The following is a 13,089-nucleotide window of genomic DNA, read 5'->3' as shown; positions in this document are numbered from 1 at the left end:
TGACTATGTTGATCATATAGTAAACCTACCATCGGATTTGGACTTGAAGAGTTTGCTTTTCTTGCATGGTCTTCTTTGCATTGGGAGATTGAGCTGCTTGTCTCCTTTACAGATGAAAGAACAAAAGTGGAAAAGATACATGGAAACTAATATCTCATAAAAAAAAAAAAAATCCAGAAACTAGTAATATTGGTGGAAGCAAAGCCCTCGATCGGCTGCTTATAGTATTACTACAATATATTACATTAATAATTGTTAAGTGAAGATTAAGGAGAGAGACATATATGACAGAAAATTAATTACAAGTTGGGACTGATTAAATCGATTGACTATTATAAATGCAGATGAGACAAACATTAAATGGGTAAAGAAGGGGATACAATTGAAAGATGTTGCTAGTCACCAATAATGATTCTTTGGAATAAAAAGTAATATTATGTTTTAGCCACTAAAAGGGTAAGAAAAAATAGGAGCACTACAAAAACTTATAAGGTTCATTTGCTTGCTTAATTAGGTTTCTTAAATTTAGATTTTTTTTTTCTGAAGACTATGAAATACATTTTCTTATATAACCATATATGATACGAGGCCAAACTTGCCAAACTCTAAGGAAAAATGTACTAAGACAATTATCTCAGCCTAAATACATTAAGAATATAGACAAGCTCAATGTAACAATAAAAAAAAAAAAAAAAAAAGAATCCTTCCTACTTCATCCGGTTGCAAACACTGGATAGGAGGCCAAAATTCATTGTCAACCGGACGATGGATGGGGGGCATAAGAAAATGGAGAAGAAAGGGAAAAGATGGGAGAGAAATTTGGTTAATAAACGTTACTTATTTTGGGTTCTGAAACGTGATAGAAAACCCTTCCTAAAATGATCCTTAATTATTTACTTGTGTTAATAAATAAATTTGGTGCTATAAAATTTTGAAGAATATTTATTTGAAATAGTATGAAGAGACTAAAGATAATTTTGACCATTCTTAATACTCGATCACTAGCTACACATGTTGGGGAATTATGGAAGTATTTGGTATATATATATATATATATATATATGCTAGAGAATAAGAATGAATTAGAACAAAAAAAAGTAATTAAAAAACGTTACCCAAACTATCTCAGGCTAAAGAAAACATAAATAAATAAAAAGTGTTAGTTTGTTTTTTGACAAGTTTAATAAAAATAAAAATAAAAGTTTGAATTGTGATAAAATAGAAATATTATTCATTTGATGAGGAGATGGTGTGAGCATTCTGATGCCAGAATTGCTCGTCCAAGAAGCCGTTTAGAAAAGATAAGGGAGGAAATGAATTGAATGGAATGGAATGCACACGCGCCGTACATGCAATGGAAGGGAAGGGAATTAGGGATGCAAAACAAAAGCGTTTCAGAGAGAAGAAGGAATTAAAAAACAAGTTTGACTTTTGGCTCTCTCTCTCTCTCTCTCTCTCTCTCCTCCGTTGAATGATCGCCACGTGGGCCTAAATCAGCCGACTGATTACTAGGCGTTGATCGGTTTCTTCTCCACCGCAGTTAAAGCTCGCATTTAACCCATGCATCCGCTACAAAATCACTCACACAGAGAGAGAAGAAAGAAGAAAGAAGAAAACCCTACTTAGAATTGCTACTGTACAAGAGAAAGAGAGAGAGCTCTGCAATCTGCAAGCAAAGAGAGAGCTGAAAAGATCCTTAAGCTTTCTCTCTTCTGTTCCAGAAGAAGCTCAACAGACACTGAGGTATATATTTACCCCTTCTCTCTCTCTCTCTCTCTAACCTTTAACCTTCTTCACTTCGGTCATTTATTTTGTGTTCCATTTCCTTTCCCTTTCCCTTTTCGTCTTCCTCACTTTGATGGCGGTTCCGAGACTCAACCCACCTTTCATTTGAAGTCAATCTCTTTTCCTTTTCATTTTTCTTTTCCTTTTCGTCTTTCTTTCTGGGTTTTTTTATTTTATTTTCCTAGGTTTTCTTTGAATATCTACATTGTTGGGATCGAAATTATGGACTAACCCTAGGCAGGAAGAAAATACATCTGATACTGTTTCGTTTTTTTTTTTTTTTTTTGTGTGTGGGTTGAAACTGATTAAAAAGAGTAGAGGGGGCAGCAAGAATGTATGGAGATTGCCAAGTACTGTCATCCCTGGGAGGGAATGGAGTTTCTTCAGAATCCCTCTTTTCGCCGCAGACCCAAACCCCTAACTTCAACTTCATGGCTAACATGTCCTTCCACACTTTTCCTCCGATCATACCCGTAAGTGAAATTCATCACTCGTAATGTCGTTGGTTAGATTGTTTTGATTTGATGATTTTACGTCGCAAGAAAAAGGTAAAATTCTCTCTCTTACCCGTAATGTTTTGAGTTATATATATATACAGAAAGAAGAAATGGTGCTGTTGAGAGGGAAGGAGGAGATGGAAAGCGGATCGGGGAGTGAACACATGGAAGGAATGTCAGGTAACGAGCAAGATAGCGCGCTACAGCCCAAAAAGAAACGCTATCACCGCCACACTGCTCGCCAGATCCAAGAAATGGAAGCGTATGTTCTCTCTTTTCGTTTTATATCAAGTACATATATATATAAAAATTTGTGTATGAATTCACTTAAAATTTATGAACCTTGTGAATCGAATGCCAAATAACCGGAAAGGATTCATTACACTCTAAAAGTACTTCTACTTTCCAACAAACTCATTAACAACCACCTCTCTCCTTCCCTCTCCCCCTCTCGGAATATCAAGAGATTTCAATTGTTTATGTTTTCCAACGCTCTCTTTATGCAGTCAATGCCTAGCTCCATCTCCGTCTATCTCTATCTTTTAAATTACACACTTATACCTCATACGTGGACATATTAAACTTTTATTCCACTAAAATTAATGATAAATTGCTTAATCCTTGTAAAATCATGTTTGTTTCGACAGATTGTTCAAGGAATGTCCGCACCCGGATGACAAGCAGAGGCTAAGACTCAGCCAAGAACTAGGGCTCAAGCCCAGGCAAGTCAAGTTCTGGTTCCAGAACCGGCGGACCCAGATGAAGGTGTGCACGTTAGCATCCACCCACCATTTAACTGCCCTTGCAATATATTTTCATGGTAACCCTAGAACTTGCCCTTGCCAGCTACGAAACCCATTGACATTACATATCTCCGCACAGTTTCCAATGCCGACTCCATTTCTTGGGTTATCGCTTTTGAGCCTTAAAATGGGTGGTCAAAATACGCCATAGCCGTGAACACAGTAGACTGAGGAGTGTCACATTAACTGTGGGGGTTGCTTTCACAGACTGCATTCCATTAATATGGGCAGTGGGCGCAGTCAACCCTACCTCCTGCACAGCGGGTTTCCCCTTCTTTAATGCATTCCCATTTAGGGTTAGGGTTATCGAGTTACATTTCAAAGGTGTCATGTGCGCTGTTGGCCGCTAAGCATACCGTGCGCCTTGGTGCGCAGAATAATGGACTCGTGATTAACTAAGTAAATGTTCTTGTTTATTTGTTTCGTCTGAATTATAGTTATTGGTAATTAATACAGGCGCAACAAGATCGGCAAGATAATGCGATACTGAGAGCTGAGAACGATAACCTTAAGAATGAAAATTATCGGCTGCAAACGGCTCTCCGGTGCATAATATGCCCTAATTGTGGCGACCCGGCGATGTTAAACGACATGGCTTATGATGAACAACAACTTCGTATCGAAAATGCTCGACTCAGAGAAGAGGTACCATATTCATTTTCCCAATTAGCGAGCAACATGCTTAGTTTCTCATTAGACAACTCTTGTACCACTTGTTAGAATCAGAACATTCATTACCAATACCAGGTAAAATTTTCCAGTATTTTTTTCTTTTTATTTATGTATGTATAATGTGTGTGATTCGATTCGAATGCTTTCTTGAAAATGGCATGGTTATTTTTACAGTATGAACAAGTATGCTGCCTGATTTCGAGATACGGCGGCCGGCCAATCCAAGCTCTGGGGCCTGCGGCTCCTCTTCTGGCGCCTTCCTTGGACTTGGACATGAGCATTTATCCGAGGCAATTGGAGGAGCCAATGGCAAACTGCAGTGACATGATTCCGATGCCCCTTTTGCCGGAAAATTCCAATTTCTCCGGCGGAGGGATAATCATGGAAGAAGAGAAATCACTCACAATGGAGTTGGCCATGTCATCAATGGATGAGCTCGTGAAGATCTGTCAGGCAGCGGAGCCTCTTTGGGTCCTGAACAACGAAAGTGGAAAAGAAGTGCTTAATTTGGAAGAGCATTCAAGGTTGTTTCAATGGTCGATGAATCTCAAACAGAGCTCGGCCGAGTTCCGGTTGGAAGCTACCCGGGCCACCGCCGTTGTCATCATGAACAGCATAACTCTGGTTGATGCATTACTAGACGCCGTAAGTCTTAAATTTTACTAACCATTTTAAATTCACGTAGTCCACTTCATATTGTGGGATACGGGATAAAGTCTTATAATTCGATCGTTTTCAATTCATAATTTCAGAACAAATGGATGGAGCTGTTCCCTTCCATCGTTTCCAGGGCAAAAACTCTTCAAGGTGTAACTTCGGGCCTTTCCGGCCATGCCAATGGTTCCCTTCAGCTGGTAAGAATTCACTTTTATGTATATGGGCTTAACAAAGAAAAAACTGACGAGATAATAGAGGTCTCATAGCCTGCTACTTTTATTTCTTGCAGATGTATGCAGAACTGCAGGCCCTTTCTCCTCTGGTGCCAACACGAGAGTGTCATTTTCTTCGCTACTGCCAGCAGAATGTAGAGGAGGGAACTTGGGCAATCGTCGATTTTCCATTAGAAAATTTGCATGAAAATTTCCAAACTTCCGTCCCTATATACAAGAGAAGGCCCTCTGGTTGCATCATCCAAGACATGCCCAATGGATACTCAAGGGTAATTAACTAATTATTAGGACCATCGTTAAAACACCCAAAAATCTCTTTGTGAAGGAAACTGTAAAGCTGAAATAAGACAACTATAGTCTCTTACCACTATGGTTATTCTGGCTCACAGAATCATATATATAAATGCAGGTTACTTGGGTGGAACAGGCCGAGGTAGAAGATAAACCAGTCCACCATATTTTTGATCAGTTTGTTGGCAATGGGTCGGCGTTTGGAGCTCAACGCTGGCTAGCGATCCTACAGAGACAATGCGAGAGGCTCGCAAGCCTCATGGCCAGAAACATATCCGATCTTGGAGGTGACCATCTATATTTTATCTATTTCCTCGTCGCAAAGATTAGAATCAGATCAAATTTGAATTGGGCGCATCGATCTCTATATAGAACAAGGTTTTGACTTTTGACGTGAAAATTTACAGTGATACCATCGCCGGAAGCTAGGAAAAACTTGATGAATCTAGCGCAGAGGATGATAAGAACATTCTGCATGAACATAAGCACTTGTTGCGGCCAGTCATGGACGGCCCTCTCGGATTCGGCCGATGACACCATAAGAATAACGACAAGGAAAGTCACAGAGCCAGGCCAGCCCAATGGCCTCATCTTAAGCGCTGTCTCCACCACTTGGCTGCCTTGTCCGCACTACCAGGTCTTCGATCTCTTGAGGGATGAACGCCGCAGAGCTCAGGTTTGCCTCATCTCTGAACTATATATACAACCAAGTTTGCTGCAAATATATCCATTCATTTGATAATAATAATAATCTAAGTCTATGGATGTGGCAGCTTGATGTTCTTTCTAATGGCAATTCACTGCATGAAGTGGCTCACATTGCAAATGGCTCTCATCCTGGAAATTGCATTTCTCTTCTTCGCATAAATGTAAGTATATATATATATTATCAAGATGGCGAATATATGGTTTTTCAAACCGTACTTGTATAATTGCAGATGCGAGTTTTAGTAGCAATATTGATAAAAAGTTAGTCATGGGTCTGAATGATGGAACAATTTCTCTTGTGCACTGGCTCACAAATATATATTCACGATTTTGTATTTTATTTTTATAAATGTTCTTGAAGGGTTAAAAATCATTTTTTGGGATATATAGTACATCAATCATCAAACGATATCAAATTCAAATACAAATCAAATAAAGTGACATAAATTAGATAAAATTCTGATAAATCTTGGGAATTGAACTGAAATCTCAAAAACTCACTTTTGGGTTTTATGCAGGTAGCAAGTAACTCATCACAGAACGTTGAGCTGATGCTGCAGGAGAGCTGCACCGATGACTCCGGCAGCCTCGTCGTCTACTCCACTGTCAACGTGGACGCCATACAGCTGGCCATGAGCAGCGAGGACCCCTCCTGCATCCCGCTCCTGCCATTAGGCTTCATCATCGTTCCCATGGAGCAAGGCGCCGCCAACAATGGGGACACTAATCCTGCCCCATCTTCCGAGGACGGAAACCGGCCGGAATCAGGCTGCCTACTCACAGTCGCGCTGCAAGTTCTGGCGAGCACCGTCCCAACCGCGAAGCTGAACCTCTCCAGCGTCACCGCCATCAACAACCATCTCTGCAACACACTGCACCAAATCAACGCCGCCCTTCTCGGCTCCGGCGGCGACAACGGCAGCATTGCTGGCTCTTCCTCGGAGCCGGCAGCGGCCAAACAATCAGAGTAGTAGGGTTATGAATCCCGATTACCCAAAACCTCCCGCATCTCTCTTTCTACAGAAAGAGAGTTGGGATGTTGTGGGTAATTAGCTAGGATGGTAGATTTTCAGTTTCAATGGTTTAAATTTATGGGGTGGGGTTGGGGTTGGGTTGGGTTTGGTTTGGTTTGTTTTGGTAAATAAAAGGTGAAACGAATTTAGAATATTGATCGACGGGGTTGGTAGTTGAGAGACTGATCTCTTTCTGTCTCTCTCTTAGAAGAAGATTTAAGGATTCTGAGGAGGGAGAGAGAGAGAGAGATAGAGAGGTAGCTGTGTGGGGAAGTCAAGAGCGCACCAGATAGGACCCTTGCTGCATTGTCTTGGTAATTAGGCAGGCTTAATGAGAGAGATTAATTAATGAACTGGAGGGGTTGGAACTTGGGGTATGTTTATACATATTCCAGCTGGGCAGTGGCAAGTCAGCAAGGGTGGTGGTTCGGGAATTGACTTCTGCTTTTGTTACATGATATGAATTATTACTAAACCTTTGTCTTTGTCTCTTAATTATTAATTAATTAATATTGCTAGCTAGCTAGCTACTATATTATTGTTCTTGATGATGTAAGTGGCTTCTCTCTCTCTCTTTCTCTCTCTCTCTGTCTCTCTCTTCATGACAGTTCTTTTTCTTATTATGATACGATGGAGATGGAGATGGAAATGAAGAAAATGGAGATGAAAAATGCAGAAAATTTACACTACCTATACATGTTCACAGCCTAAGTAATTGTGACAAAAGTTGGGAATGACAAATCATAGTTCTTAAAATGAACAAAATCGCGAATCATTGCATGACAAATTAATTAATAATTTCAACGATCCAGTTCCAACCTTAATTTCTCTTTATATATATATCCTTATTCAACCACCCCAAGGGAAATTGATATCACACTATCACGGAAACTCTCCTATGCTAGGACTCGCCGAACCTATGCCATGATCTACATGGAGCAACTTTGGCATTAACAAAAATTAAATCAGGTGTTGATGAATATGTTTTTGTTATTTGCCCCGGGGTAAAGTTTTCAAATTTTTTTTGGGAGTGGTGAGGAATCAACTTTTGATTGAAGTAGAAATATTTCATTTAAATAGCGTTTGTTTATCAAGATATAGATCGAAAAAAATGGGATATGAAAAGCATATCGAACAAAAGTGTTTTATATTGTATTTGTTAAATCTTATGAAAAAGTCACTTGACTTCTTATTTTTAACTTTCAAGATAAATTTATCTTTTCTCTCCTTTCGGATAACTTATCTTGAATAAGTTATCTTGATAGCATTTTATCTTACTCGTTTTAATAAATACTATCTTAGTGAAAATTGTCCGCATATCCAAAGTGCATAAGCTTGAGACCGCATCCAAAGGCCGAATCAAAGGGGAAGGCCAATATCTTCCAAGATTAGGTGGGCGAAGTTCGACACTTAGATTATAAAAAAAAAAAAAAAAATCAAAGATCCCATCAGAAATTGGCTAAGGCAAGATATATATTTAAATTATTATTATTATTATTGACGAGTACATTAATGGATATTTTAAGAATACAATCAATTCTAAGAATAAAGCATTAAAAATATAAATCATGAAGCCAATCATAAGAAAACCTACACACTAAAATCGTTGGGGATTTTCTACTTAATTTAGAGTGAGAAAAAAAATATGTTTTTCTTAAAAAAATTGTTAGAAATTATTTAAAATATAAATATTAGCTATTTTTAGCATGAAATTTATTGATCTAGTCCTGTAGTCATTATCTAACCACATGAGATGTAAAGTTAAACAAAATATTTTTGGGCCAGAAGGTGAAATCTTTCACTTTAAGAATTTTTCGCAGCTCAGCATCAAGATTTTTGCAAGAGAGGTAAATTAAGGAACCCAACAATAAGATTCGAACACGGAATCTGTGACTGACTATATAGCATCAAGAATCCAAAACTCTTTGAGATCAACACATGTACGGTTTTAATCGCTAGGCTATGCCGATGCGGGCAACAAAATATCTTCAATATTAACAAGGATGCAATGAAATCTTCTACTCAAATCTAGTCTAATAGCATCCATCTCTAAAGAGAGTAGAGAAGCAAAAATGAAAACAAATAACTGGGTCCCTCATTTAAAATAAGCTACTGATGATTACGTGCTTGTTAAAGTATTTAATGCTTTGTATATAGACTTATTAGGTTGTTTTAGCTCATTCTTAATTACATGCTCAATATTTTTAGATGACCACAAAGAGAACGAAACTTTGAGATGTATGTGTATTGGCCAGTTAAACGGTGCCCATATATATGATAGACATATGATGCTATTAATTTGTTGTTTTGATTTGAGACATGTTTGATGGTTTTTTTTTTTTTGAAAAATTAACTTTTATTAGTAGAAGAGCTTAAGAAACATCCTTAGCAGCCAAATCAATGGCCTACAAAGAGAAAAAAAAAAAAAACATTAAGAATCAAAACTAGCAAAATATATTGGCTGAATGACTACTTAATTCCTTTCCGAACAAGGGAGAAATCTTGACAATGAACCTCCACAATCACTTCAAGTAACACTTGAATGAAATGAGCATGAAGCGAGAGAAAATCATAGCAGCTCCAAGAAAGTCGGGTCACCCATTCAAAGACGATCAGAAACATTTGTAGGGATGCACAAGGCATTCGATAAATTAAATTAAATTAAGCTTACAACGGACACCTTTCTCAAGCAGAAGATTTGATTTAGTAAATACCGGCCTTGAGATGGGGTATGAATTAATGGATTTGAGAGGGTCCTATCCCACAAAGCAAAATCTCAAAATATCCCTCCCTCCCTCAAGTTAGTTATTTTCACTGTGTAATCCCATCATTTATTAAGGAACCAAAATAAAATGAGAAATCATATGATTTAAAAGAACCGTATTAATTAATCATTAATTCATTTAAATAAATTGGCGATCCATCATCTTACATGTTATAAGGCTAACTCAAACCATTCTCTATTTTGCTAGATCGCCAGGCCAAAAAATAGGGAGCCGAACCTCAATTTCTTTCTCCAAACGTTGCTCGCTAACGCCAATTCACCTCGCCATCTCTCCCCCCCCCCCCCCCCCCACAATGGCCATCAACGTTAGAAGAGGGTCGACCAGACACGACAAAGACAAAATCGGCTAGAAAAGAGACTTTGCAGACATGATAACTAGCAAATCTAGAAAAGACAATCGGAGAAAGCAAATTACAAGCACAACAAAAGACTAAATTGAGGCGACCACCAGTTGAGGTTGCGACAATGAGCAAAACCACTAACAGCAGCAATGGCGGAGTCTTTTTCGGCAAGGAGCAAATCGAGCAAGGTTTGTGTTTTTGAATTTTTTTTTTTATTTATTTTGTATTGAATGAGTGATATTGTGTATTTAATTATTGATTTGATGTGTGTGTATATGATTATTTTGTATATTTGATTATTGATTATGTGTATCTAATTATTTTGCCTATTATTAATATTTAATACAGTAATATTTATTATTAAATTATAACATCAATAATAAATTTTTATAGTTGTGAAAATTAAATATAAGATAAAATAAATAAAATTGAAGTTTATTAATAAATAAATAAAATATTGAGTCAAATAGAGGAGAGAATAAGGTGTCTCTCGACACAATTTTCAAAATGAGATTAAAACAATAATTGAATTATTTATAATATAATAAAAAATAGAATATAAATTAGGGTTAGAGTCAATCTCAATCGCTCCTCTTCATTCATTGGTATCATTTTAATGATATAAATATATACTAGTGGATCATCCATGTGATGCATGAATATCTTAAAAAAAAAAAAATCGTTAAAGCGAAAGTTATATAATTTAGTAGTTACAATAAATAAAAATCATAATAAAGAAGTAAAAAATAAACAAAATAATCATGTTACAATCATGAGAATACAACAAAATAATTACAAATTTTGAAAGATTTCCTTATATACATTTAAGGGTAGACGAACAATAAAAAACACATAACTCTATCCCGAAACCATGTAAAATATAAACCTAAATTAACATGTAATACAATAAGCAATGCGTAAAAAAATACAAAAATTACACGATAACAGGAAAAAAAAAAAAAGAATAAACGATAACCAACCTCTTTATTTTAAAATATACATTCAAGGGTAGACGTTTTTTTTTTTTTAATTTTTACGTGTATTTGTCTCATATGTGTGTACCATACGAACCCTCAAGGCCTAATTTTTCCTAGTTGCATTCATATCACTCACTTGACATAATAGTGGTGCTATGTTATACCAGAAGACTAAACTGGATAAAAAAAATATGGTTAAAATTTACTAAATAAAAGTAAAGAAGAAGAGAAAATTTAAGAAGAAGAATTGAGAAAGGAGAAGAGAGGAAATAGAAGTGTTGAATGGGAATGAAGAGAAAGAAGAGAGAGATATTTGTTTTCTTTTATTAATTTTTCTTCCTTTAAATTCTCCAATTTCTCTCAATTTATCAAATCACACGTTAACATTAAGTTTCATTTTTTTCCCACGCTTTGCCACACAATCCAAATCTTACTTAACATAATTTTCAAAACACAAATTTAATTTCTCCAAATCCAACATATAGCACATCTTCCGAGTAAACCAATGGGAAAAAAGAGAATTAAATAAATGATAATAATCAATTAAGTTGAAAAATAAAATTATGACATTTAAAATTATAAAAAATAAATTTAAATTAATTAAATGGTATGTAAAATAAAGATAATTTAAATAATCAATTAATTATATAAATAATAATAATCAAATTTTCAAAATTGATTATCCATACATGACTTTAATATTTCTCCTAATAATTAATTAGCACATTTAAGATAGGTCAAATTTTTAAAGAAGTAAAAAAAAAAGTTAAAAAATAAAATTATAACATTTAAGTTATATTTAAAATTATAAGAAAATAAATTTAAATTAATTAAACTATATATAAAATAAAGATAATTTAAATAATCAATTAATTATGTAAATGGTAATAATCAAATTTTTAAAATTGATTATCCATGACTTTACATGTTTTTTCTGACAATCAATTACCACATTTAAGACATGTCAAATTTTAAAAAAGTAATAAAAAAATAAAGTTAAAAAGTAAAATTATAATATTTAAATTATATATAAAATTATAATATTTAAAAATATAAAAAATAAATTTAAATTAATTAAACTATATATAAAATAAGAATAATTTAAATAATCAATTAATTATATAAATGATAATAATCAAAATTTCAAAATTGATTATCCATATATGACTTTACATATTTCTCATGACAATCAATTACCACATTTAACATAGATCAAATTTTTAAGAAAGCAACAAAAAAAATAAAGTTAAAAAATAAAATTATAATATTTAAGTTATATATAAAATTATAACATTTAAAATTATAAGAAAATAAATTTAAATTAATTAAACTATATAAAATAAAGATAATTTAAATAATTAATTAATTATATAAATGATAATGATCAAATTTTCAAAATTAATTATACATACATGACTTTACATATTTCTCCTAGTAATCAATTACCACATTTAAGACATGTCACATTTTTAAGAGAACAACAAATAAAAATAAAGTTAAAAAATAAAATTATAACATTTAAGTTATATATAAAATTATAACATTTAAAAATATAAAAAAATAAATTTAAAATAATTAAACTATATATAAAATAAGAATAATTTAAATAATCAATTAATTATATAAATGACAATAATCAAATTTTTAAAATTGATTATCCATATATGACTTTACATATTTTTCTTGACAATCATTTACCACATTTAAGACACATCAAATTTTTAAGAAAGTAACAAAAAAAATAAAGTTAAAAAATAAAATTATAATATTTAAGTTATATATAAAATTATAACATTTAAAATTATAAGAAATAAATTTAAATTAATTAAACTACATAAAATAAAAATAATTTAAATAATTAATTAATTATATAAATGATAATAATGAAAATTTCAAAATTAATTATACATACATGACTTTACATATTTCTCCTAGCAATCAATTATCACATTTAAGACATGTCACATTTTTAAGAAAACAACAAATAAAAATAAAGTTAAAAAATAAAATTATAACATTTAAAATTATAAAAAAATAAATTTAAAATAATTAAACTATATATAAAATAAAGATAATTTAAATAATTAATTAATTATATAAATAATAATAATCAAAATTTTAAAATTGATTATCCATACATGACTTTACATATTCCCTCTAGCAATCAATTATCATATTTAAGACATGTCACATTTTAAAGAAAGCAATAAAAAAATAAAGTTAAAAAATAAAATTATAACATTTAAATTATATATAAAATTATAACATTTAAAATTATAAAAAAATAAATTTAAATTAATTAGACTATATATAAAATTAAAATAAAA

The 13,089-nt window shown here is 33.4% G+C and overlaps 1 protein-coding gene across 2 annotated transcripts; it reads left to right on the top strand.

The window, feature by feature from the left end:
* Positions 1 to 1,559: 1,559 nt before the first annotated feature.
* On the top strand, positions 1,560 to 7,209 carry LOC127812445 (homeobox-leucine zipper protein ROC3). 2 transcript variants are annotated; one of them, XM_052352825.1, is made up of 12 exons: positions 1,560 to 1,743; positions 2,099 to 2,258; positions 2,384 to 2,544; positions 2,930 to 3,047; positions 3,542 to 3,730; positions 3,932 to 4,402; positions 4,510 to 4,611; positions 4,704 to 4,916; positions 5,057 to 5,225; positions 5,346 to 5,614; positions 5,712 to 5,807; positions 6,165 to 7,209. In XM_052352825.1, the coding sequence occupies exons 2-12, from the start codon at positions 2,118 to 2,120 to the stop codon at positions 6,615 to 6,617; spliced, it is 2,382 nt and encodes a 793-aa protein (XP_052208785.1). In that variant the 5' UTR covers positions 1,560 to 1,743; positions 2,099 to 2,117; the 3' UTR covers positions 6,618 to 7,209. The 2 variants fall into 2 exon arrangements, with proteins under 2 accessions (XP_052208785.1, XP_052208784.1); XM_052352824.1 differs by having other exon boundaries at positions 1,561 to 1,743; positions 2,104 to 2,258.
* The last annotated feature ends 5,880 nt before the right edge of the window (positions 7,210 to 13,089 follow it).

Source organism: Diospyros lotus, chromosome 11, assembly GCF_014633365.1.
Source record: "Diospyros lotus cultivar Yz01 chromosome 11, ASM1463336v1, whole genome shotgun sequence".
NCBI lineage: Eukaryota > Viridiplantae > Streptophyta > Magnoliopsida > Ericales > Ebenaceae > Diospyros > Diospyros lotus.
Note: the sequence above shows the minus strand (reverse complement) of the source record. Positions and strands in the feature narration are given on the sequence as shown.